Raw genomic sequence first — 27843 nt, 5'->3', positions numbered from 1 at the left:
TCTCCGCATTTAGTTTCTGCCGTTAATTGACACATCACCATACTGACATGTTTTATTTTTGCCAAAATTAGCCCAAAAACAGAGAAAAATAATGGCAGACTTGGCACAATAAAACTGGTGCAGTTTTGCCCAAATTGAAAACACAAAACTTAAAGCCCAAACAACACTGTTTCCATTTATCCATGACACTAAACTATTTACATTCTCCTTTCATATGACAAAACCGGCCAATGCCAAGTTGTCATGTGGTTTATCTGCTAGCTGCTGGATATAGAATACATGAAACTTACATTAGTGTGATCACAACAAAAGAAATGTTTTTATTTGTTACAAATCTAACATCCCTTTGAAATAATTACGGAGTTAAGTTGTGCATATTTTAGCTACTGTACTGGTATCATAAACAACAGAATGCCCCTAAACCCATAAGGCCATAACCACCATAATACCAAAAAAATGGACAAGGCATAGAAGCCACGGTACGCAATTTTGGCAAAGCAGTGGCTAATCCCAAACAAGTGTCATGTGCGCAAGCTGCACAGCACGACACAATGCAATGCTGCCCGCATCTTATCTTATTTAGGGTGCGTTTAGGTATCGTTTATTTTGTTGAAATCTGAAAACTGAAAACAATAAAAAAAAAATAATTTCCTGTTACTGTTCCCACTAAAAATACTATTCATATGCCTTGATGCACTATTAATATCCCATGAACGGTGCACCAGGCGCTGGTCTAAAAAAAAAAAGGATAAAACGCAAAACGTCCAAATGTGGACGTGATCCAAACGCTCACTTTATCTTATCTTTTCACAGTCAAACACCCACAGTGTCGTCACTGTGGACCTGGTCTGGTTAAGTTGATGGTTTTGAGGTTTGGGTTCACGATGGTTCTCTGCTCTGTGGTTTGGGAGGGAGTTGGCTTCGTGGAGAGCTTCGCTGAAATGGTGTAGTTTAGGCTTTAAGTTTTGTGTTTTAAATTTGGGCAAAACTGCACTGTTTTTATCTATTTTTCCCAATTTTTGAGCTGATTTAGCATAAATGAAACAAGTTAGCATAGTGACGTGTCAATTAATGGCAAAAACTAACTAGGGGGTTTGAGTTGTTAACAGAACCAAATTTCAGAGGGTAAAATCAAATTTCTGAAACTTTTGGGATGTAAAATCCAAATAATCCCAAACTTCAAGGGTGTAAAATCAATATGCCCATTGTTTAAAGAGTATACTCTTGCATTTTACTTTTAGGTGGCGTTTGGTATAGAGTAATATTTTAAGATTCCAAGATATGTTTAAAGATTCTCATATTTGGTTGCAAATCACGTTAGAGAATCAGATGCCAGGGGAATCTGGATTCCCCCTTTAAACCCCTCTCAGTGAAATGTAGATTTCCTTTAAAACAGGTGGATATCCAAATTCCCAAACTTAAAAGAAATTTTATTTTTTATAAATTGACAATTTTAACCATTATTTCTTATTATTTAAGCAATTAAAATAAAATATAAAACAAATCATCAATATCTTTACACTTGTCTTTATCTTTTCCCGCCAAAATAACATGAATAGGATAAACAACTCTGTTGATATATTCTTTAACAAAGTTCTATTTAAGTTTTAAGTGTGAAAAAAAAAAAAAGTTTGAAGGGGACCCTCCATTATTGCCAGGTATTCACTTTTGCTGTTGTGTATGTGTTGCTCAACAAATTATTGATAGTTTATATTGTGCTTTTCATTATTTATTTAGAGGAAGATTTTTTTTTAAAGGACTTGGTAGTTAGGGGTGGCAAAATTGAACACGACCAGTGAACCCAACACAACATGACACGAAATTAGCAGGTTATGCGTTGAAACTTAATGGGTTAGTGTCATATTCGGGTTGACATTACTGACTCGTTTAACAAACAGGTTGAGTTAGTGTCCAATACATAGAACGCGTTTGACCTGTCTGACCTATTTAATTAAATAAAAATTTACCAATATACCCTTCAAATCCTAGGTATATAAACTTATTAGTTGTTGTGGTTTATTTTCTTTAACATATTATGATTGAGTACTTGTGATATTTAGATATGTTTTAGTTTTGAATGATTATTTGTGATATAGTTAATCGTTAGTTTTGAATTTTATACTAAAAATATTTATTTTTTTAGTTTTTCATAACTCAATTTGGTTAATACTATATATATATATATATATATATATATATTTTTTTTTTTTTTTCCATTTTGATAAAATCTGATAAACAGGTTGACACGATTAACCCTTTTAATAAATAGGTCGTGCTAGAGTTGATGGATCTTGATCCGTTTAATAAACATGTCGGGTTAGTGTTGACCTATATAGTCGGATACTTATGAGTCGACACAACACGAACCCGACATGCGAACACGTATTACCACCCCTATTGGTAGTTCACATTCAAATCTAAGAATAGAATGAGAAAATAAATATTTCATTTAAGATTCCTAGGAATAATCCAAATATTATCATCCACATTTCTAGGAATCTTAAGAGATTCTAAATGAAACCAAACATAGGAATAACGACATTCCTAGGCATCCAGATTGCAATGAATCACATTCTTAGGAATCTGGATGCCAAGAATAATGTGGATTCTCTTGTACTAAATGCCACATTAGTCTTTAGATTTAATTTCTCATATTGCTCTTTTTTCTTTTAATTGGTAAGTTACACATGTACCCAATGAGTTTTAAACCTATGACATCACTCTTCACATCAGACACTTGCAACTTGTAAGGAGAGAAGTTATTGGTTGAACTAGAATTCATGGGCAATTTCCCGTAGTGCTCTTGATATTGATATTGGTTTATTTATTTTAGGGAGCAGTTTGGGTCCAGTGTCCAGTGGCACTAGACCTGTTGAGATGGTGACACGTGTCCATTTTTGGACACATGTCACAATCTAACTGGATCCAATGCACTAGCAGCACTGGACCTGATCCAGACCCTTTATTTTATTCTCAATATCTTGTTTCTTCTGTTTACTAGTGAGTTAAAATGCACTCTAAATTAGGCATGTCCTCATGCTTATGGACTATAAGAAAAGGTTTTATGGAGGTAAGAAAAGAAGGCATACTATGATGTGGAGCTAGTTGGAGCCTGCGCTACCGCAGAACGACACAATGGAATGAATTGTGAAATAGGAGTCAACAGTAAGACTCTACTCCGATCTATGGTTTTATTATAATAATTAATTGGATAATACAAAAGCCGATCTTCCCATTTGTTCCCTTACACCTTTTTACCTACTATACACCTAGTATGAAACATAGGGTGCATTTGGATACAGCTTATTTTGCTGAAAATTAAAAAAAACAAAAAAAAAATTCCGGATTACTGTTCATACTACAAAACACTATTCATTTGTCTTAATGCGCTGTTCATGTCTCATGAACAGTACAAGAGGTGCTGGTAAAAAAAAAATGCTAAAACGCAGACGCACTGTGTTTCAACTGTACCCAAACAGGTACATAATAAAGGTAGAGATAAACTAAGAAAGCAAATAAATATAAATCTTAATTGAAATTGAAATATAATTCAAATTCAAATAAGACAAGTCAACTAAAAGACTATTAAGTGAAATAATTAAACGAAAATTAATCAAATATATTAATGAGATTAAATTTGGTAAATATGTGGTGTAAAATTCACGTTTTACTCCTCTAATTATAACATGTCACACCATCTTATCATATATTTAAGAATAAGTACAACCACTCCCAATCAATTCTAATAACTGCATATAAGTTCAACCAAACTGACAGTTTATTGAGATGTTATTAGGTGTGGTAGGATGTATTGAATTTTAAATAAAATGATGATGTGACAATCTCTACAAAGGTTTTACATCTCGTCCTTACCAAATTCGGACTTTATATTAATTATTGCTTTCCAACTTCTATGTATACACTCCTTCTAAAAATAGACATCATCTTTGTAATTATCAATGATCCCAAAATGTAGGGGACTAAATTAACTGTGACCGCAAAATTGTATTTTTGTCCAAAAAAAAAAAAAAAATGCTATTTGTGACAAACACCATTCACATGTGTTCCATGAAGCTAAGTGTCAATTTATTTATTTATTTATAACTTGATTTAGATACATTATGAGATCTTAACTGAGCTACAAGACCCTCGACAATTAGTTTAATATAGATCACACATGTCTTCATCCAAATAAAAAACGTCAGTTCGTGATGATATCATGATAGTGCATTATCAATAGGACCAAAATGTGTTTTGGTTTGAAACATTTGTCAAACATAAACCTCAGTCATAGAAAAGAACAAAAACAAGAAGCCATAGCCACAGTTAAACCCAGACTGCACTTGTTAACTCTTTCCTTCTTTCTTTCTCAATAAAAAGTAAAAACCTTCTTCATCTCCCTTCCCTGTGCACTCACAAAAATTAAGCATGTCTAACACTAATTGCACCACCACTCCTCGTGTAATAGACGATTGCAGAGGAGTCCTTCAAGTTTACAGTGATGGCTCAATTGTGCGCTCTCCAAAACCAAGTTTTAACGTCCCCGTCCAAGATGACGGTTCCGTTTTATGGAAAGACGTTGTTTTTGACGCCGTTAACAACCTTCAGCTCAGGCTCTACAAGCCGAAGCCGAATCCGTCGGCGGCTAACTCCAATTCCAAGCTCCCAGTGTTTTACTACATCCACGGTGGCGGCTTCTGCATCGGCTCACGCGCCTGGCCCAACTGTCAGAACTACTGCTTTCAGCTCGCTTCTCAGCTCCAAGCCGTTGTGGTGGCTCCTGACTATCGGCTAGCTCCCGAGAACCGGCTCCCGGCTGCTATTGAGGATGGCTTCTTGGCTCTTAAGTGGCTCCAAGCCCAAGCCGTGTCTGAGGAGGAGGGGAAGGACGCTTGGCTTGCTGACGTGGCTGATTTTAGCCGAGTGTTTATTTCGGGTGACTCGGCTGGGGGTAATATGGCTCATCATTTGGCGGTTCGGGTCAGATCCGGGTCGCCTGAATTGGCTCCGGTTCGTGTGAGGGGTTATGTTCTGTTGGCACCTTTTTTTGGTGGGACCGTTAGGACCAAGTCTGAGGCTGAAGGACCTAAGGATGCCTTTCTCAATTTGGAGCTCATTGACAGGTTTGCATTTGTTTTTTAATTATTAATTATAGGCTTATACCAATTCAGTAATGTTAGAGAATTTTTTTAATTTTTTTTTTTTTTACAATTATTCACATAGTAAGCAATATCACCTTAACTTTATTAACACTATTAGTAATATTATAGACTAATCATAGCAGGCTATTTCAATTGTTATGAAAAATAACATTTGTTTGGGGCATTCTGGGATGCGTCGGCAAATATTAGTCGAAACTCAAGATTCGGCCAGTATGAATTTTGGGGTTATTGTTTTTACCTTCAAAGATGTGCTATGGTCTTTTATTTGTTTTTTTATATGCTCTCTCAATTTTAATTTTTTTTTAAAGAGTCCAAATACGGTATTTGGACTCTTTTGACAATTTTTCCAATGGGTCCTAGTAGTTCTTGTGGAAGTTCTTTTTATGATGAATTTGATCATTTTTTCATACATGATGATGATGATGAGGAGTAATATTCTGTTATAAACTTTATTGGCTTATTATGGGCTTATGTAATGAGTAGTGACTTGTTATAAATCTTCTTATTGTGTGATGTTATATTGATGTTTAGGACTTAAGACTAAATGATTTGTATTATTTGATATTTATTTCTTTAAATAGATAATTTTATGTTATATATTTTAGGAACCCGAAATATCTTAAAACAATACGCTGAAATAAGTCGGTACTGATTCCACTAGACAAACTGAAATGGGGTTCGGAATGAAATTAATACATTGCCTAAAACTTATTTTTATGCATAAGCACTCATAATTCATGATATTAAGCCTTATATTCATACAATTTTTTTAATGTTGATTAGAGATAATAAAAATTCTCCACTTTTCTTGACCCGCTCTAATCCATGCTAGATAGGTTTTGCTTGTTATCCTGATTTTTGAATGTCCATCACTCCATTTATATGTTTTATTTAATATATATTTAAATTATTTATATATTATCATATCAAAACATATGTTTTATATCTTTTAATAGTCTCACAACTTGAAATAACCTTGATAGGAATGACAAAATATTTTCATCTTTTAGCGTCTTATATTGCTTTCTGTTTCACGTGAGTTTTTCTACTCTAAAGAAGGGATGGGATGGGATTGAAATGTCTTCATTTGATCCCACCCTGTCGGCTAAAATAACCAAAATTCATTTGGTATATGATTACTGTTTAGTCATGACCCAATTTGGTGATTATTTTTTTGGTATATGTTATTTATTTTTGTGGGAGGTATATGTTATTTTAATGGGCTCTAATTGTCCTAAATGTTTCTTTAATCTAATGCTCTCTCAATCACAACAATATTATCGTCAGACTTTACACATGTTTCAAGGAACCGTTTGTCACGTTGTGGTGTTACAGATGTAGCATGCAATACCGCTACGTAATAGTTTTGTTTCATTACGTGGCTAATGGATTCAGACAAGTACGAAAATTAAAACAAAGTGCAAAGACTAAAGATAAATTACATACTATATGAAATAAATTATTTAAAAAAAACCATTTTAGCAATTGCAATCAATCAATCAATCATTATATATATAAAAAGCAGAGAACTCATGCAAAAGTGCATGAGGTTCGGCCATGTAGCGCTTTGTATGAGTACTTTTTCATTTAACTTTTCACCTCCCATCTTCTTTTCAATGATTAGTTTAAGCCATAAATGCAAAAAATTAAAATATTTTATTCTACTCTATTTTCCAACTTTTTAAGCTCTTCCACTTTTAATTTCATTAATTTAATAAATGAAAGGTTTTCTCCATTCAATGTTAGTTTTCATATTCTTTTATATATTCCAGTTTCACAAAATATCAAAAGGCCAAAAGAAAAATAGAACTGGAGAGATAGAGAGACAGAGAGACAAAGAGTGAGGAATTAGGGTAAAAAATAGTATGAAATTGGCTTTGGTTTCAGGTGCATATGATCTAAACTTCTTAACAACACTATCAATTGATACAATGCTTTAACAACATATGGGGTTTTTAAAAGGTATGTGTTTTTTGTCTTTATTTATATTTTTGGAAAGTGTTTAATATTTCTAAGTGATTAAAGTACTCAGATGTAAGTAAAATTAAACATAAGATATAAAATAGTATACGTTTATATTTCCCTATTTAATTATTGTTTTATTTGTAATCTCTTGGCATGTATATTTAGTTTTGCAAATTAGAAATTATAAACCTTAAATCTTAGATGTTTAGCCTTCAAAAGTTCACGTATTTTCTTTTTAAAAAAATACTTAAAAAAAAGGAAATAATAAAAAAATTTATACTGAAAACGATCAAATGTAAGAATTAATATACATGTACACCTAATCAAACAAAAAAGAGCATATAGTGGAAATTTTAGAGTCTAATTAATTATGGTTTCTAATGGATATATTGTGTTACAAATTTTTTTTTTCATTCATTATTTTAGTGACATATACTACATAATTGAAAATAATTTTTCAAACATTATAACACATATGAGTATTATAAAATAACTAATAACGAACACGCGCATCGTGCGGGACATCCACTAATTATTCTAAAATTATAGTACTTTTAAAAGATGTTCCAATAAAATCGACAAGCTCAAGTATCACTAATATAACTTATAATTGGCTAGGTTTTGGAGGCTATCTATACCAATTGGAGAAACTACTGATCACCCAAATGTAAACCCATTTGGGCCATTAAGCCTCAATCTTGAAACAGTGGATCTTGATCCCATTCTAGTGGTAGCTGGAGGAAGCGACTTGCTGAAAGACAGAGCTGAAGGTTATGCAAGGAGGCTCAAAAGTTGGGGAAAGAAGATTGAGTACGTTGAGTTTGAAGGAAAGCAACATGGCTTTTTCACTATAGATCCTAATTCTGAAGCAGCAAATGAATTGATGCAAATCATTAAACGTTTCATTGCTGAAAATTCCAACTAATTAAGACTGCATTCATGGGCATGTTACATGAAAGCTCCACTGTAAGGGTGTTGGCCGGGTTGCCTTTTCAATTTTCTTTGTGAGAAGTTCTTTGCTTCGTTACCCATCTTGTATGTTTTTTGGATTGAAAAATATACATATGGATTTTACTTTGTTTTGTACTAACCTTGTTTTAGGGGTTTAGTAGTCAAGCACCTCAGATCCACTTTGTCTTTAGCACTTGGGTTGGCACTAGGGTGGCAGGCGATGCATGAATAAGGTTTATCTCACTAGGTGGAAAAGATGAACTGATTAAAACTATTATAAAGTATTATAAACTAATTAAAACATTCATCTCACAGTAATCATCGACACTATTATAAACTAATTAAAGCCCAATCAACAATTGAAGAGAGAAGCAACTCATAGTGATTGTGGTGTCAAACATGATTGGGGTTGAAGAATATGTTGTATCTGATTCCATATATAATAAAGGCTAAAATGCAAAACTGATCCTTTAACTTTTTTCAAATTTCATTTTAGTCCTCAAATTTTGCTTTCGTTCATTTCAGTCTTTTAAGTTTCAGATTTATTCAATTAAAACTTTTCCATTAACTTTTGTTAAAATTTTATGAAAAAAAAAATATAGAAAATATTTTTTAATCATTAATTGAATTTTTTTAATCTAAAAAATTTGAAGAAAAATTTATAAAATTGAAAAAAAAAACCAAAACATATAACAAAAGTTGATGAAAAAGCCTTAATTGAATAAACTTGAAAGTTAGAGGACTGAAATGAACAAAAGCAAAATTAGAGGACTGAAATGAAATCTGAAAATCTTAGAAGGTAAGTTTTGTATTTTATTCTGTAATAAATTGTGGCTAAGAAATTATGTGGATTAATAAAGGTTAGGAAAGCAATTGAGGGGGTAGCTGGGGAAGATTTGAGGATTTATGTGATTTGAGAGAAAGTTGGTTCTAAATGGATTTGAAAGAAGGGGTGATAGATCTGAGCATGAATGAATTTGAAGAATTTAAAAGGAGTTGAGTCATTGATAGATAAGGGAGTGTGAATAAATTTGAAGAATCTAATAGGAGTTATGAGGTAGAGTCCAAATAAAAGAGCTATTGAGAGAGAGAGAGAGAGAGAGAGAGAGAGAGAGAGAGAGAGAGAGAGAGAGAGAGAGAGAGAGAGAGAGAGAGAGAGAGAGAGAGAGAGAGAGAGAGAGAGAGAGAGAGAGAGAGGAGTTTCAGTTATGTTTGGTCTTGTTAAGTGGGTCTCACAATTTTCAACTTATTTACAACATTGCTTTTCATCATTATTACTGAAAAACTAAAAATTAACGTGGATGAGTTCTCAAAATACATATTTTAAACTCCATAAAAAATGTTTTAAATACTCTAAATTAAGAATTATCATCAATTTTTGTTGGATATATTTCAATAATTTACTTTTGTGATTAACCAAAAGGAACAGCATACAAGTCTAAATATAAGCAAGAACATAAATAGATGAGATAGACAAAAAAAAAAAAATTGTGTATATATATATAAAAGAAGGAATTTGCAAATAATTAAAAACTCCTTAAAGCAGATTTCGCCCCTCACACGATATGTGGTGCTTTGAGACTCACAGATGTCTGCTTCCTAGGACAAAATGATCTACAACACGGAGAAGAAGCACACAAGGTCTGTGCTTTGCGAACTACTCTATGTTTCTTTCTCTTTCTTTGACTCAAATGAATGCACAAAAAATTTCTCTTTGAATGAGTTTTTTGAAAATTTGTTTTTCATGAATATTTGGCTATGGAAATATACATTACTGAACAGATACACTGTTTCAGAAATAGCTACTATATACAGACTTACTGACTCAAAAAAAAAAAAATATTATTGTTAATTGGATAAGTTGGCCTAGTCCACACATGCCTAAGGCCCAACTCAATATCCAACCCAAAATTCATATTCTCTATCATTTCCTATGTGGGACTCAAAGATTCTCACCCCTTAATATTATGTTTAAGTGGACACATTAATTGGATAAGTTGGCCTAGTCCACACATGCCTAAGACCCAACTCAATATCCAACGCACAACTCATATTCTCTATCATTTCCTATGTGGGACTCAAGGATTCTCACCCCTTCAATATCATGTTTAAGTAGATACATTAAGAGTCAATTTCTTATTCACTTCATAATATTTATCTAACAATTTTAACATTGAAAGTTGTTGGTTGAAATCTGCTATCGTACATGCCCTTACTCTCATAATTTCAACATTTTTTTGTTCAATAAATAAAAAGAAGTGCAACAATCACCTGATGAACAAAAGTCTCACATCCCCAGTCTAAAATAAAGAAAGCCAACAACACCTTTTCATCAGTATTGCCAACTTGCAAGATCTCCTTATTTCAATGTGACACATGATATGAGTTCAACGCTTTGCTCTTCTCTTCCTTGATGTCAAGGAGGTATCAACATATGCTTTCATTGCGGAGCTCTTACGGTTACAGGTGCATGAGGATCTTATATGTCTCTAATAAGTGGTCAATTGGATCATTTGATCTATCAAAAGTCACAATGAGCAGTTAGTTATGTCCACCAAGAAAAGGGAGTCTCATCTTACAGACCAAGCCATCCATTGTGGTCCCCTTGATTTTAGCCAAGTGATCATTTTGGTCATAGTGGGCTTATAATGAGGGGTATAATTGCCCATAAGCAGAGGTAGGCTTGTAATCATTACTTCTCGTGGATTGAGATTTTGTGGGCGTTGCACCTGATGCAATTAGTATAAATGATTGAGATTTAAAGTTATTTTAAATCTTGTGAGTGGGTTGGGGTGAATTGCACGGTGAACACATGGAAGAGCAAAGATTAATTAGAGTGACACTAGCATGAGATCAACCTAGTTGCTTTGATGCAAGCTAGTGGATTATTTTCAAGTACTTAATTTTTGTGAGCATAAAGTATATTTTTCAGATCTTATTTCAAATTTAGTTTCCTTGATTTGAACCACCTAATCATCATTGGGCCTACTATAATGAGAGGTATAATTGCATCCATTTTGGTTGAGGTTTTGGACATGTAAGATATTGTGCGTGAGCTTGAGCTCATTTCTTGTGCTTAGGTGTTTATAGGGCTGTAAACGAGCTAAGCTTTGTCGAGTAGTGCATGTTCAAGCTTGATTCATCAGGAAAAATCAAAAGCTTAACCTTGGCTTGAGCTTGTGTCAAGCCTAATAATAGTGTTTGAGCTTAAGCTCGTGGGAAAGCCAAAAAGCTTGAACTTGGCTTGGCTTGGCTTGGCTTGATTAATTAGTCAAGCCTAGCTCAAGCTTAATATCAAGCTCAAACTCGAGCCCAGGTCAAGTTTTTGAGCTTGAAATCTAAAAAAATTACGTTATTAAGTGCTTAAATCTCTAAAATTAAGAAAAAAGAAAAATAAAATAGTATACTTATTTTATCATGTATCTAGTCTTACTTATGATTAGACATTATTCAGATATAATTTACATAATTAAATTCAGCAATTGTTCAAAATACAATTTTTACATTCACGTTAGATGGTGAAGGACTAGAAAAATGCCTGTTTGTAACTATTATGAATGAGAAAATACTAAAATATCTTATAACTTTACTTTAGATGATTGATAAGGAAGAATCATATGTGGCCTACTTAATTTTATTTATTTATTTTTAAATGTAGCTGTAGTCTAAAGTGGTTATTGATCAGTTTAAAGGGAAAGAAAAAATTAAGGTAATATAGGTAGTGGTCTTATGTTGGCCATGTCATTATTATAATATGTGTAATGAGCATATGCTTGAATTGTTGTGTATCAAGCCTAATAGCTTACGAGCTTGTTCATGAACAATTTTTTTTGCTTGGGCTTGACTTGTTTATTAAATGAGCCTAAAACTAAGACTCAAGCTTTGCTTATTTATAAACAAACAAACATGAACAAGCTTTTTATCAAGCTAAGCCCAAGTCGTTCATGATCGGCTTAGTTCATTTACAGCCCTAGGTGTTTAATTATCATTTTTTTTTTAACTTGTTGGGCTTTGGTTTCTCGTTTCTCGTTATGCGTATGGGTTGTTCTTTGGGTATTAACTATAAAGGGTGGAAGAGTGTGCACGTTGAGCTTTCCTTTAGGTCTAATTTTTGAGGTCTAACTTAGTGTCCATTTAGGAATAACTTATTTAACTTTTTGTTTTTTTTTTTTTTACTGAAAGTCTGCTAAAGTATACTTGTACTTTTAAAGAAGTAAGAAAAATAAGAAAAAAATAAGAAAAACTAAGAAAAAAAAGAGGTTTTAAAAAGTTGTACATAAAAAGCTAAGCTTATTATCTCTAACCAAACAAACACTTAGCGTGCGTTTGCGTAGTGAGTTTTGTGCGTTTTGCGTTTTTGGCTGGGTTCTACGGCACTGTTCACAACCCAGCCAAACTCAGCAAAACACAAATTTCTATGTAAGTTTGGATCCTACGACACTATTTACACTTTTAAAAATTATTTTACTATAGTGTTTTTAGTAATAAATTTTCAGTTTTCAGCAAATAAGCAGTATCCAAATAGACTTTTAGAGCATTCACATCAATGAATGTAAAATACAAAAACTGACCAATTTCGCAAATATAACCTCAAAATTCTCCCACATCAGTTGGGTTAAAATGGTGTAAATTTACACAATTACTAAAGCAGACTCTCTCTCCTTCTTGTTCTCTTAGTCTTAGAACCTGTAACCCAACACTGCCTAAATTGAAACACAAATCCCATCCACCGCCATCATCCAACCACTGCCACCACCCAACCACCACCACCAAAAACTGTTAAAAAAAAAACCCAAATACAATGGAAAATCAAACTTGATAAACCCAAAATCAATAGAAAATCAACACAAAACCAACCATTAACTAAACCCATAACCCAAAATCAAAATCAAACCCAAACCCAAAGCTTTGACCAATAGAGAGAGAGAAAGAGATTTCTTCAAGTTTGCCACAAAGAAAGCTAAAATAAGAGAGATTTGAGAGGAGAAAGAGAGCTGAGGAATAAGAGGAGAGAGAAGAGAGACCTGATGGCTAAGAGGAGAACGTGAGGGAGAATAGGTCTGAGAGGAAAAAGCAGAGGGTTGAGAGGAGAGAGAAGAGATTTCTGAACATGGAAGAGTAGAGGAGAGCGTGTGCTGGTGAGAGAGAGCGAGAGAGAGACTTGAGATGAAATACTAAAAAAAATAAAGAGTATATATGAGCTTTTAAATAAAATAGAATGTAGAATAGAGTAATGGTCGGTTTGGTTGGAGGGGTAGAAAAGTGAGAGAATGGAAAATAGTGGGAGGATAGAAGAGTGGGAGAATAAAAAAGATTTTATTTTCTCTCATTTTTATTTGGTTAGGAGTGGAAAAGTGGAGGATGGAAAAAATGAGTTTGAATAAATTTATTCATATACCATTGTTAAAGAAATGATGCCCAATTAAAACAAAAAAGTGACTAATAACCACAAAAAAAAAAAAAGCAATCACCCAAATTTATTAAAAAAATAAAAATCATGTTAAAAAAAAATTACGTCTAGTTAAAAAAAAAAAAAAAACTATCATGCTCAAGCCCTAGAAAATCAAAAGAAAAAAAAAAGAAAAAAGAAAAAAGAAAAAGAAGAAGAAGATGCAATGTTACTGCCCTGGGGAGAAGAAAAAAAAAAAATAAAGGCAACTTGAAGAAGGTCAATCAAGAAAAAATTTATCTCTACTCAGTTTTCTTTCCATTTTGGGGTGAAAACATTTTGGTGTGCTTGGGGAGAAAACACCTAGATTCCACCATTTATTTTCCTTTATTCCTACCCAATCAAACACACTTCAAAAAAATTTCCTTCCCATTTTTTTTCAAAAATTTCCCATCCATCCTATTTCACCTTCAAACAAACACTCCTAACTGATGTGATTGTTTTGTAAAAGTGGTATTGTAAAATAGAAAAAGTAAGGTTTTATGCTAAAATAGACAAAATCATTTACACAAATTGTTGTGAATGTTCTTAGTACGATCTACAATTGTAACTTTTGTAGGTCATGATTATAGGGGTATCAGACTCTTACTCTTAAAAGATACATTAAAAAAAAAAAAACTTTTTTAAAAGTTGGATTAAACTACCATAGTGAAATGACATTTATTCTTATATACCCCTTGTAGTACATCATTCATATACATTACCATTTTCATCTCTTAATATGAACGTCAACGAAAAAAATATTGCTACCTCATGTGAAATTATAAACATGATGAGTTCAAAATGTTGAGAGAACAATTACGTTGGTGAAAACGCACTTAGGTGTTATTTAAGATTTTAAGGGCCCGTTTGTTACCGTTGCTTAAACAACAAATTTCAGTATTTAAACAATATTATAGATATTTTTACACACTTTTTTACTCACGTATTTTCGAAAAATACAAATAACGTTACTAGAAATTTCTTACTAAATGGACATAATTTTTTAATATATTTTAATTATAAATACAGATAACAATTAAAAAATTATTTATTTAGAATAATCGCGAGTGCTCCTCACGAGGCAAGAGCACGCGTGTCCCTCCTCTCAGTCGTAACAATCCAACTCACATACACAACGTTACTTTATGGCTCCAGAGTTCAAAAATTTGAAATAGCGATCTCAAACGGTCCGCTACCCCATCTCGACCGTTGCATCTCAACAAATCTCCACCGTCCGATCACTCCCCCTTCCCACTTTTCTTTTTACCAACCCTTGATTCCCCTCATTTCCCCTAATTTCAAATCTCACCCTCCAAAATCTCTCTCTCTCACATTGACTACTGCAACAAAGAAACTCTCGTTGATGAAAATGGCGTTCATATCGGAGACGGCGAGCGCAATAAAGAGCCGGTTCGGGTTCCATGACCACGCCTCCAAGTCCTCTTCGACGAACTCTTCTCCCGATCTTCTCAAATCTACCTCCAAAGACAACAATGCCGCCTTCGCGCACTCCAATTCGGTGGTTCGCACCATCTCTAACTGGGACGAAGACGACACCGTTTCCGTCGCCGGATCTTCGTCCACGCAGAGCTTCGACTTCGACGAAGACCCTTCCTTCTGGAAAGATCACAATGTGCAGGTACGTAACTATAATTGGTGAATATATGTATACAAGAGTGAGGTTTGAGCTTTTTTTTTTATTGCTTTGTAACTTAGTTTAGGTCTTTAAATTTCATGCTACTAGTACTGATATCGTTAATTGATGTGAATTAAATTTCTTGTCACTTTTATGTAGTTGAATGCTTGATTAGAAGGAAAACCCTAATTAAATAGTTAATGCTTTGTTTAAGACCAAAAGTTCTATTGGATGCTTGAGAACTTGATTAGAATCAGAAAATTTTAGGCATTTTACTTGTTGATGGGATCAGAATTCAGAACTCATAAATTTTAGTGTTTTAGTTTCAAATCTAACAAATTAAACGTGCTCATTGTGGTCGGGTTTTAATATAGGTTGAAGGTTTAATTTGTTACACGCCTTAACCATAAGATTTAGAATAGTATTTTCCCCCAAAAATATTATTGTTTTGTGATTTAATACTGTTTGACTCAAATTATTTTGTTTTTCGGATCTTATAATGTGTAGGTTATTATTAGAGTCCGTCCGCTTAGTAGTACTGAAATATCACTACAAGGCTACACCAAATGTGTTAGGCAAGAGAGTTGTCAGACTATTACTTGGACCGGGCACCCCGAGTCCCGCTTCACCTTTGATGTTGTTGCAGATGAGAATGTCAGCCAGGTACTCTTATTAGATTGATTATTGCGTCTGTTCTGTTGCGTTTAGTTGTGTTTTTTTCCCAATGCCATGGTTGGGCCTCATTTAAGTGATGCAACAACAGGAGAAACTATTTAAAGTGGCTGGATTGCCGATGGTAGAGAATTGCATGGGAGGCTACAACAGTTGCATGTTCGCATATGGCCAAGTGAGTTTCCCCAACAATGATGTTGGATAGTTCAAAGGTCTTTTGTGCTAGTTCTGTCCAGCATGTTATACTTAATCTGCCAGCAAAGTTTAATGTATTTTCTAAATTTAGCTTGCATTCTAATATGACCTAGTATTGCTTTTATTATATATAATTGTTTGTATCTAGACTGGAAGTGGAAAGACTCACACTATGCTTGGAGACATTGAGGGAGGCACTCGAAGACACAGTGTAAATTGTGGGATGACACCTAGAGTATTTGAACATTTATTCACAAGGATTCAAAAGGTATGTGCCTAACTACCCTAGGATTGGCATTATGTGTGTACATACATAAGAGTCCTCTGCTTCACCTCATTTCTTATATGATCATTTGGATCAGACACCAATGACATATGACATATGATCATTTGAAACTAATATTTTTGAGGTTTCTTCCTACCATACTAGGTATATTTAATTTACATTTTGGGGTTCAAGTGATAGCTCGATGGTAGTGACCCCCATTGTGCTGCCTAATGTAATATTTGTAATTCAAACCCCATCTTCCCCCTCTCCCTATCTATATATCTATCTATCAAAAAATATTTAAAAAATTACATTTTATATGAAACCATTTCAACTTCTAAAATTTTTATATCTTTATATTCTAGTTTTTGATTTGAACATGTAAAATGTGTTTCATTTTTCCTGTCTCTTTATATATGCCTGAAATGTTCTCGACATGCAAATATGGTTAAACCTTTGATCATAGTCTTATTTTGTCTGTTACTTCCTTTCTTCCAAATTTTAGTCCCATTGATATAAAAGTTACTCTTTAAGCTACCTTTGTTTATTTGTTGCAAGAAATTCAATGCATTTGTCAATGGCTCGGTTTTGGTATGCAGGAAAAAGAGGCTCGTAGAGATGAAAAGTTGAGATTTACTTGTAAATGCTCATTTTTGGAAATATACAATGAACAGATTCTTGATCTTTTAGAGCCTTCCTCTAATAACTTGCAGGTATGGATAATTTTTTGCTGAAAGTTCTGACCAACCAGTTATGCCTACAAAAAAAATGCACATTATTAGTGCAGAAAGAGTTTTATATTTCTGCAAATTTCTCTTCTTTATGAGGTCATTAAAAAATAGAGAACAATTTCTCTTATGATCTTGTTGGATTGATGGCTACAATGAAGTTTTGAGCTGCTCCATTTGTTTTGATTAGTATGCCAGGAAACTTAATTCCTTATTTTGGTGTCTATGTTACAGATAAGGGAAGACATTAAGAAAGGCGTTTATGTAGAGAACCTGAAGGAAATAGAAGTTACAAGTGCTCGAGATGTTATTCAACAACTTATTCAAGTATATAACACCATTATGATATGCTCTTTTTTGTGCTACTTCATTATTCATAGTAATATAGCACTCTTAAATATATTTGGTGAATCTAAAAGGTTGTATAGTTTGAGTAAATTAATCATATATAGAATCATTTTCTTCTTACTTGGACTATGTACTAGAAAGACTTTTATATGTCCTACATACAGTCTAAGTCTAAGATTGTAGAGAAGTTAGCCACTTGATATGGATGTTATTATTATTGGTTAAGTACATATAATTTTTATAATCCTTCCTTTTTTATGTTTCCAGGGGGCATCAAACAGAAAGGTAGCTGCTACTAATATGAATCGTGCTAGCAGTCGTTCTCACAGTGTATTTACTTGCATCATTGAGAGTAAGGTGAGTAAAATTTATGATAAATTTTCCCCTCATTTACTTCTATTGCTCTTCATTCTATTTTCCAAATTTTATATTTTTTGATAATTCTAATTGTTTTTTTAATTATCAGTGGGATTCCCAAGGTGTAAGTCACCATCGATTTGCTCGGCTTAATCTTGTTGATTTAGCTGGATCCGAAAGGTAAGTCAATGCAAAGAAGAATGTCACATATCGTCAAGTGGAGTTAAAACTTGTACTTATAAATTGCAACTTAACTCGCTGCTGCTGTCTATATGTTTTGATCACAGGCAGAAGAGTTCTGGTGCTGAAGGTGAACGTCTCAAGGAAGCTACCAATATCAACAAGTCTCTTTCGACATTGGGGTGTGTTTCATCTATTATTATGACTGGTTAATAAATTATATCAGCCATTTTTGTTTTTGTTTTTCTTATTGATGTTTAATCTAGTGGCTTTATATTACAATTCATTTATGCTGTTGGTTTTAATATATGCAGACTTGTGATCATGAACCTAGTGAACATGTCAAATGGGAAGTCACTCCATGTTCCTTACCGGGATTCTAAGCTAACATTTTTGCTTCAGGTAGGTGGTGATATCTTTTAGAAGATAATTCTGAGATGCACTGTGTTACTTTGTTAATGGGATATAACTTGCTACATAGTAATCGCATATCTTAACATGGAGCAGATCAGTATTTGAATGTGAGATAATAATCTAGGAAGCACGGACACGGCGCCGGAGGTGCCGCACCCGCGTCTGACGCGGTGCAACGTGGCAACGCGTGAGGGACGCCGCTGCTCGCGCGTCGGTGCCGCGTCGGCCACGTGTTTTCCTTTTTTTTCCAGCCGACTCGCGATTCGGGCCGATTCGGCCAGAATCGGGCTGTTTCGGCCGTATCGGGCCATATCGGCCGGCGACCGAAACGGCCGAAACAGGCCGAAATAGGCCTCGAATCATGCTGCAACAGCTGAAATCGGCTCTAAATGAGACCCAAAAACCCTAAATCTATCATTCCTTAATTTTATTTTGAATATTTGTTGCTTCTTTTGTGTTTTCTTTTTGGTTTTGTGTTGTGTTTTGTGTTTCTTGCTTTTTTCTTTCTTTGTTTTGTGAATCAAGGCATAGTAAATTAGTAATAGGTTTTTTAAGAATATTTTAATAGTAAAAATATATAGAAAATATAAATAAAAATATTTTTAATAATTTTTTAATTGCCGAGTCCTGCCGCACCCGCACCCACCTTTTTCAAAAATTGCCGAGTCCCGCACCCGTACCCGTACCCGTACCCGTACCCGCACCCGCACCCGCACCCGCACCCGCACCCGTGCTTCATATTAATAATAGGTTGAGAGTTTGTTAGAGCTGTTAGTCTGTACAAGTATAGTTTCTGCAGTAACTATTGCACCTAGCTGAAAAAGTATGTACAAATTTCTTGCACTTGGGCAATATAGGCTCATTTTTAAGTGGAAGTGTACTCCCTTTCCTCCTCCCTCCCTTTCTTTAGGTGAAGTTTCTTTGGTATTGTCAAGAGAGTTGGTGGCTGGAGCTTGCAGTTAGTTTGCAAACATTGCCATGAATGCAAAATACTTATTGTTCAGATAGATGGAAATTTTGGCAGTAATTATGAGCTTATGATGAAGTAATTGCTAGAACAATGTAATGCTTTATATGAAGAAAAGGTAACTTAAGTCTGAATTTCTAGTACAATCTGAAAACTTGCTATAATGATTTAAAATTGTCTAATGACTCTAGTTAAATTTTTTTTTTATTCTTTACAGGATTCTCTAGGAGGGAATTCGAAAACAACTATAATTGCAAACATCAGTCCTTCTAGTTGGTCAGTGAATTTCTTTCTTTTAAAACTTCATTGCTTTAATGTTTGAGCTTTCCTATCTATCTATGTATAAATCTACACAAAACACACACATTTTAGAGTTCTCTTCCTGTAGATAAACGTTGTTCCTTCATTTTCTATTCTACTTTTTTGAAAGAGTGTTGTCTTAACTCTTAACTGAACCCATAGTTCTGATTTTGTAAATTTTTTGTTCTACATAAAGTAATAAGCTTGAATTATCTAGTTATCTTTGTTTATGTGTAACATTTTTGGTGGTTTTTTGCAGCTGTTCATTGGAGACACTAAGCACATTGAAGTTCGCACAACGTGCTAAATTTATTAAGAACAATGTACGTGATTTTTACTTGCTAGGTTTTCTTTTTTAATTGTACAAGCAAAGTATGTATGTATGTATGCTGCTGGTATTCCAGTAGTAGATAAGGATTTTCCATCTACTTTGGATGCACTAGCAGATGATAGAATTTATGTGATACATGACTTCATCTGTTTTTTATTTGTCTATCCTTTTTGTCTAATAAGATCATGGGAAATATTGAACTTAGTTGTGAACAACACTGCTAATTCTGATATTTGAACTGTTGTTGTGGATGCTCATCTGATTTTGCTGAGGCATGTGTTTTACGCCTCTCCATTTATTTGCTTATTGAAAGCATTTGTTACATTTCTTCAGGCAATTGTCAATGAGGATGCATCTGGAGATGTCATTGCCATGAGGATACAAATTCAACAACTCAAGGTACCGTTCTTATTACAGAATTTCCCCCCTTTATTTTGAGGTGTTAACCTGCTAGTACTTTCTGTCACATACATCATTAGTTTTGACCCTTCCTCTCTAAAATCTGTCCTTGGAGGTTTATGAATTAAGCCAGTTATTAATGCCTTGTATGGAAAATAAATATTTATCGGACACCATGTACAACTGTAAATCTTCTAGAAACTTAATGATTGCAAATAGTGTTTGGTAATTTGTCTATAGAGTGTTTTTTTGTGTGTGTGTGGGGAGGGAGGTTCATTTTTCACCTATCTTTTTATTTTTATTTTTGTGTTTATAAAGCGCTGATGTTAAACACCTTAACCCTGCTACTCTGTTTATTCACTCTAGGTTTAAAGTTTAAACCTAGAGTGTACTTTAAAGTGATACCTTTATGGAATCATTTTTTTCCTGGGTTATTTTGAAAGCAGCAATCAGCTGTATATTAGGGTATCCCTTTCTCCCATTAGCTTTAGTTCAAATGACAACTCCTTTTCTTGTAATAGTAAGGCAGAGGGTGAGATTTTTAGTTCAAGACCCACTGTGTGTGTGTACTGTGTAGTTTATGAATGAAAAATAATCGGGGTAGCTCTCTCAGTATGTATAAATTTGTACCTTTCTCTTCTGATGACGGTATCACTCCATAGTACAACTCCATGGAGACTTTACTAGTAGGCTTAACAGAACCTTCATTATATATATATATATATATATAATATCACTTGTATATTTAGATCAAGTAATAAAATTCACTCCTCTCCCACACTCACTACACTAATTGATGGTCATCTATTGGATATTGTTCTCTTTATCAGTGTTACTAGATCAGTGATTCATAAGACTAGTTAGATGTATATCTTATAGCTTTTCTGGTGATTTGTAATAATTATTATGTGTATCATCTGTATTATATTTAGAGAGAAGTATCTCGACTACGGGGGTTAGCAAGTGAGGGTGAAAATCAGGACAATGATACTTCAACATTAGGCTTTCCTGGTTCTCCAGGATCCTTTAAATGGGAAGGATTACATGGATCATTTAGTCCACTTGCCTCTGGTAAAAGGATGTCTCAGGTATAAACTATTCTTTCTTTAGGTTAAGAAATCTTTTGGCATGTAATTGTTGATAAGTGATGAGTTACATTGTTTTCTCAGAAAAAAGATTATGAAGTTGCCCTTGTTGGGGCTTTCAGGAGGGAGAAGGATAAAGACATTGCTTTACAGGCATTGACCGCTGAAAATCAGGCAGCTGTGCAGTTAGTATGTCTGAAAAACTGTCTTATTCTTGACTTTTTAATGGATTTATTGATGCTCATTACCAGAAATATTTGACACAATAATGGATTTATAGCTGCTCATTAGTCATTACTAGAAATATTTGCACAATGGTGTAGGTTGATTAGGTTGTGTATGGTTAAGTATGCGAGAAACAGCTTCTGCATTCATAAAAGATGTCGCAACCTTATATTTGATATAATGGCCGTTGATTTCCTTCATAAATTGTGTTACTTCTGTATGTTTTTGAAATCCTTTTAAGCCCGAGGCATGAAGTGCCAAAAGGGGTACTCGTTTGAGTGAACATAGTATACATATTATGAACACAAATTATATGCACTGGAATATTATAGTAATTTTGTTTTTTTTTGCAAACATGTGCTCTACTGTTTTTCCCAATTGGTTTTACCGTTTTTGGCCATTTTCTGATCTGTTAGGACCCACCAAAAAAACTCAAGTATATTGATTTTAGTTACCGACCTTTGCTAATGAAAAACTCATACTTTTACTGAAGGTAAAGAAGCCCTTTCACTTGGAATTATTTGGTCTATCTTTTAAATAAAGGAACTTTTAGAAAGGCACTCAGCTTAAGTGCCTGCAAATTTATGCAAGGTGCTTGCCTAAGTGCTAAAAGGTGAGCGTGTCACTAAAGGCATGTCTTGCCTCAAGGCTTCAGAGGTGCTTTGGCTTGCCTTTGACAATGCTGCTTTTCTTAGTACTTTTATTTTATATAATAACTTGATTTTCTGTGATTTTGAAATCATTTAAAAATTTTTTTTTAATACAAGTTTTCATGTTTTGGGGTGAATTAGGTAAAACAAAGAGAAAATGAGATAAAAGTTTTAAAAATGGGGCTACGTTTTCGAGAAGCTGCAATAAAGAGGCTAGAAGCAGTTGCTTCTGGAAAGATTTTAGCTGAGACACACTTACTGAAAGAAAAGGAGGAACATTGGAAGGAAATTGAGGTCCTTCGAGGTCAGGTTGCTCGGAACCAAGAAGTGACAAGATTTGCTATGGAAAATCTGCAGCTAAAGGAAGAAATTAGAAGGTTTGTTGTTATTTTTATGCAGCTTGAATCTTTTTGTTCCATTCAACATGTTATTTTTTTCTTTACCTTTTCTCTGTCTATGAGTTCAGCAGAAATTTATTTTAACACGTTGATAAAAATGTAAAAATTGAAGAACTAAGCAAACTGTTATTGTTAATTATATTAAAGGAAGTTGAAATTGGAAGCAAATCTCCATAATCAATCTCATAAAAGTTCTTCAAATTTAACACTTAAAAATGTGTGAAAGCATTTATTGCTATCATATAAAAGTTTTGCATATATGAGGGATGCCTCTTAGTTCTATTGGAAGAAACCTAAGAGGTCCCAGGATCAGGAATTAGGTGTTTGTCTTGTTGGCTTCAATGATTTGTTTGCATTTTCTAATTATAAATACATTTGGTTTTTTTGTTCCCGGAAAAAAATAAATTTTTACCCACATATTTTTATCCAAAAGTAATATAAAATTTTAAGACTTTGTACTTCTGTTACTTATTCATCCTTTAACATACAGATTAAAGTCATTTTATGAGGAAGGAGAAAGGGAGATGATGAAAGAACAGATTGGGGTGTTACAAAACAAGGTAAAACAGTTGCTTAAATGTCCTATGTTTTTATTTCAGTGTCTATGGCCAACTTACTTTCCGAAATTAAATGCATGACTTGTGAGTAATTATGCAGTTGCTAGAAGCACTCGATTGGAAACTTATGCATGAATCAGATCCCTCAATGGTTCAGGTTATTTCCATGCTTTGTTTTGAAATCTTAAGGTAATTTTATTGTCTAAAGTTTTCTTGTTTACGTAAAATGTTGAAACTTTTTATATTGTAGAAAGCAAATACAGATGTAGTGATGGAAGAAGTTCAGGATGATGGTAATCTACAGATTTCCAATCAGGTGAGATCCAGGTTCATCATTTTCAGTAGCTAATTTTTCCTGGCTATACGTTTGAAATACTGATCAATAGTTGTCAGGTGATTTATGTAAGCTGTTTCAGCATGTAATTTGGTCATGTTCTAGAAACTGAAAGTTGAAAAGTGATAATCTCTGTTCATGTGTATCCTCATTTGAATGATTTGATGACATGCACGTATCTGATAATAGTCATTGTTTTAAGACCTCTGCAAACTAAGAAGTAGATATTTAACTCCTTGGGGTCATACCTCTTAAGGACAATCGGCTGAGAACTAATGAAGTAGAGGTTGCTAGTTTGAATTTACCCCTCTTGCCCATATGGCCAAAACTTATTTATAAAAAAGAAGAAGAAAAGTAGAGTTTATTTTGGAAAGATGAAATAACATAAACCTTGCAAAAGGATGTCTGTATAAGGAACTAAATAAGAAACAGTACCCCTCTTGCCCATGTGGCCAAAACTTATTTATAAAAAAGAAAAAGAAAAGTAGAGTTTATTTTGGAAAGATAAAATAACATAAACCTTGCAAAAGGATGGCTGTATAAGGAACTAAATAAGAAACAGTATGGTTGTTGGCTGAAATATTATTTTATTTTTTGTGTAGTATCATGATAGTGTTATTTGTAAGTCTGCATGTTGAGAGTCTTTGAGAGTCATTAGAATTTTACACCTAAGTAGTTATTTATGCGTAGTTTGTCCTTATTTATGTTCACAAATGATCAAAAGTTAAAAGATAATATCAAAATAACTTTGAATGGAGAATATCAAAGGGAAAAACTCCACATCCTTGCCAGCCTGCAATCAACTGCATATTTGCAAATCATTAGTACTATATGTAAAACTGGACCATCAACAACACCACCTACAACAACAATGACCGTGCCCTTTGTGAAATTTCAAGGTTAAAAAATATCTATGTTCCTTGTAGTTAAAACTGTTGGAAGAAGTTTTTTTTTTGAGTTTTGGGAATGAATTTTAACTTATTGTCAGTATGTTTATACTCATCTTTTTTGCATCAGATTTGTATATGCAAAAATTTATTTAATGTTTTTACATTTTTCAATGTAGAAGCCTGGATCGCCTTGGAGGTCTTCAGTGAGTGAGGAGAATGAATTCCTCCGCATGCAGGTATTCTATTTGCTTTCTTTTATGCAAAGTTTCTTTCTTTCAATTTCAAATTTATTTTAGATGATAGAATTTGGTTTCTTTCTCATTGAGTACATCAAATTCTGTTTATCACAGGCTATACAAAACCAAGTAGAAATGGACACACTCCGCAAGAAACTAGAATTTTGCATGGAAGAGAAAGAAAAATTGGAAAGGTAATTGTGTGATTTGCATATACCAGTTTTAACGTTGAAATCTTGTTCAAATGCATAATAAACCAATTAGGTATATAACACTTTGACCTACTCTATTCTATAGCCAATGGTGACTTGTAGAATCTTGTTTCTTTCTCTCTCTTTTTAAAAATATTTTTAACTTTTATTCTCTCCTTGTCATTTCAACCATTAACATTATTAATTATAAAATCATGCAGAAATGTCAATGACTTGGTAACAAAACTTGATGAAGAGAGAACCTATAGAACCACTAAAGAAGGAATGCAGCAAGTTGAGCTTCCTTCTTTGCCAACTGATGTTCCCATTATCAATTTCAATGACCAAATGGAGCTGAAAACAATGGTTGATGCCATTGCTGCTGCAAGTCAAAGAGAAGCAAAGGCTCATGAGACAGCAATTATGTTATCCAAAGAGAATGATGAACTGCGGATGAAGCTTAAGGTCTTGATTGAGGATAACAATAAACTCATTGAATTGTATGAAAGGGCTGCTGCAGAAGGTAACTACAAAACTACAAATAAAATTGACAGGGCCGAAGAAGGTGGCACTGAAGCTCAGAATACTGATGGTTTCACTGAACTTGCCAAAGAAAAAGAGTTTGAGATGAAAAATGTGATTGAAAACTTAGAGCATCAGCTTTTGGATATTAATGAAGAGAACGAAAAATTAATGGGTTTATATGAAAGAGCCATGCAGGAGAGGGATGAGCTAAAGAAGATGCTTTCTTCTTCTGGACAGAGAAGAGGTGAATCCAAATTAGATTTTGATTGCCCAGAAAAGCTTGTTGAAGTTGATGTCATGGATCATATTGAGTCAGGTGAACTTCCTATGTCTGTGGAGGTTAGAGATTTGATTGGGGAGACAGGTCTCCCGGGCTTGAACCTGCAGGATAGAAGTGATGCATTTGCGAAACCTGCCAAATCTGGAGGAGTGGAAATTCCCACGGTGGAAAACAATATTTCTGGATTAAATGTGGAAGTTGATTCCGGCCTAGGTCTTGGAGATTCTCAAGTAATGAAAGAAAATCAAACTGATCCTCAAGGAGATGCATATCTTGAGTCAGATAGACCTCCTTGCTTTGTTGGAACAAAAATGTCAGTGGAGGAAAGCACAGATTTAGTTGAACCTGTTGCATCCTATGAAGTGAAAATATCTGATGAAGAAACTGGTACCTCTGGCTTACATCCTTTGGATTGTCAAGCAGATTCTGCAACTCAGACTGATGCTGGGAATCTTTCTGACATGGAAACCGACCCATCCAATCTCAATGCTGTAAAGCTGTCAGAAGATCTGAATTTAATCAGAATGAAGCTGGCAAGGGCAGATGAACAACTTTTAGATTCTGCTAAAAGTATTACTAATTTTGGTTCACTTGAGAAAGCAATTATTGAGGTTAATAAGCTCTCAAGAAATATAGAAGAAATGGAACATGGAATTAAGGACAAGATGCAACAATTTGAATCACTTAAAGTCTCTACTATGGAAATGAAAGAAAGAAGATCTCTTATTGACAATAAGTTTTCAGCTCTCAAATACACTCTGTCTGACTTCTTTTCATCTATGGTTTATTTTGAACAACGAGAAGCTAGGGCCAGAACAAGGGTAATTGCTTCAACTTCTTATGTGGACCGGAAGAAAGATGAATTGGCTCGTCTTCAAACCCAGAAGGATGAAATTGAGACTGCAAAGAGGAAGCTTCAGCAATCTGAAGTGGAATTGAGGAACAACCTTGCGTCCTTGAAATCAAAACTGGAGGAAGAAAACAGGAAACAAGAAAACGAAAAAGTTCTCTTCGCTATAGATAACGTTGAGAGAATAGACCCCTCACCAAAAATATTACATTTGGGTGGTAAAGCCACTGAATTGCTCAAGTCCGAGGAGGAGAAAACCAAGTTGCAAACTGAGATGAAGCTGTCTCGGGAAAAACTTGGGACCATAAGAAAGGAATCTGAAGATTTGAGCAGGAAGTATGGACAGGCAGAAACAGAGATGCAAGTAGTTCAAGCAGAGGTACAGAAAGGTTTGAGGTCTGTGGAAGAGATGGAGCTGGCACTACAAGGTGTACTCCAAGAGAAGGAGACGTTGTTGGAGATGAGAGAGAGTGGAAAGACTGAAATTGAAAATATGATTGTTGAATACCAGCAGCATGTGTATGATGCAGATTTGAAGGAGTCAGAGTTGAAAATTGTGGAGGAAGAATTGCAGATGGAGATGAGGAGAGTGGAAGAATTACAAAATGCAAGGTCTACAGCCATGGAGATGATAACTGGTTTATTGGAGTGTACAAGTTGTCATTCATGCTGCTTATCAGAGAAGATGAAGGAAGAGCTGCAAAATGTTCGGGCATCTGTTTTGGAGGCAAAATCATTGCTAGGGGAATGCCATTGAAATTTGACAGTTAAGTCTTCTGCTTAACTTGTCATTATATAGCATTGAATATTCCACAAGCAAAAACTGTGATTCATTTCATGCACATTTGTAATTGACTATCAACTTTATGTATAATTGCTCTTGCATTGATTACCATGCCAAGAGTAATATCTTGTTATATATGTCAGGTCATTCTCGTTTGGTAAGGTTGTTTTCTATGTTTTTAACGACTTTGTTATTTTGGGTTGTGCAAGTGTCAAGAGTACATGTGTGCTCGTGCCTAGTCGAGTATAAGTTGATTTGTGGAATGTTAAACCGAATATTGACAGATCGAAATACAGGTATTAAATCAAAATACGGGTATTGACAGATGGAAATACAGGTGTGTGTGTGTGTGTGTGTATTTTTTTTCCTGTGGAGAATTGGAAGATGTTGTGGGGCCCTCTTTTGAGTTTGAGGGCGGAGGAGGATTCAAATGGAGAAAAGAAAACAAACAAGAAGTGAAGAAAATTAACAAAGCTTCGTATGGGTGATGCTGATAGCTAGTCCAACTTACACAACAACAAACAGCTTCCATAG

The 27843-nt window shown here is 34.1% G+C and overlaps 2 protein-coding genes across 3 annotated transcripts; both read left to right on the top strand.

The window, feature by feature from the left end:
* The first annotated feature begins 4297 nt into the window (after nt 1-4297).
* On the top strand, nt 4298-8246 carry LOC142607105 (strigolactones hydrolase CXE15-like). Its single transcript, XM_075778522.1, has 2 exons — nt 4298-5123; nt 7746-8246. The coding sequence occupies exons 1-2, from the start codon at nt 4429-4431 to the stop codon at nt 8050-8052; spliced, it is 1002 nt and encodes a 333-aa protein (XP_075634637.1). The 5' UTR covers nt 4298-4428; the 3' UTR covers nt 8053-8246.
* Nucleotides 8247-14800: 6554 nt separating this feature from the next.
* On the top strand, nt 14801-27619 carry LOC142608346 (kinesin-like protein KIN-12E). Of its 2 annotated transcripts, none has more exons than XM_075780100.1 (22): nt 14801-15148; nt 15653-15808; nt 15909-15992; nt 16161-16280; nt 16880-16993; nt 17243-17335; nt 17624-17713; nt 17823-17893; nt 18001-18075; nt 18208-18295; nt 19492-19550; nt 19834-19897; nt 20239-20304; nt 21237-21392; nt 21474-21578; nt 22406-22641; nt 23153-23222; nt 23320-23376; nt 23470-23535; nt 24623-24679; nt 24794-24873; nt 25092-27619. In XM_075780100.1, exons 1-22 carry the CDS (start codon nt 14873-14875, stop codon nt 27280-27282), a joined length of 4374 nt encoding a protein of 1457 aa, XP_075636215.1. In that variant the 5' UTR covers nt 14801-14872; the 3' UTR covers nt 27283-27619. The 2 variants fall into 2 exon arrangements, with proteins under 2 accessions (XP_075636215.1, XP_075636214.1); XM_075780099.1 differs by having other exon boundaries at nt 24620-24679.
* The last annotated feature ends 224 nt before the right edge of the window (nt 27620-27843 follow it).

Source organism: Castanea sativa, chromosome 8 (assembly GCF_040712315.1).
Source record: "Castanea sativa cultivar Marrone di Chiusa Pesio chromosome 8, ASM4071231v1".
Classification (NCBI taxonomy): domain Eukaryota; kingdom Viridiplantae; phylum Streptophyta; class Magnoliopsida; order Fagales; family Fagaceae; genus Castanea; species Castanea sativa.
The sequence above is the reverse complement of the archived record's forward strand: the minus strand, read 5'-3'. Positions and strand labels throughout refer to the sequence as shown.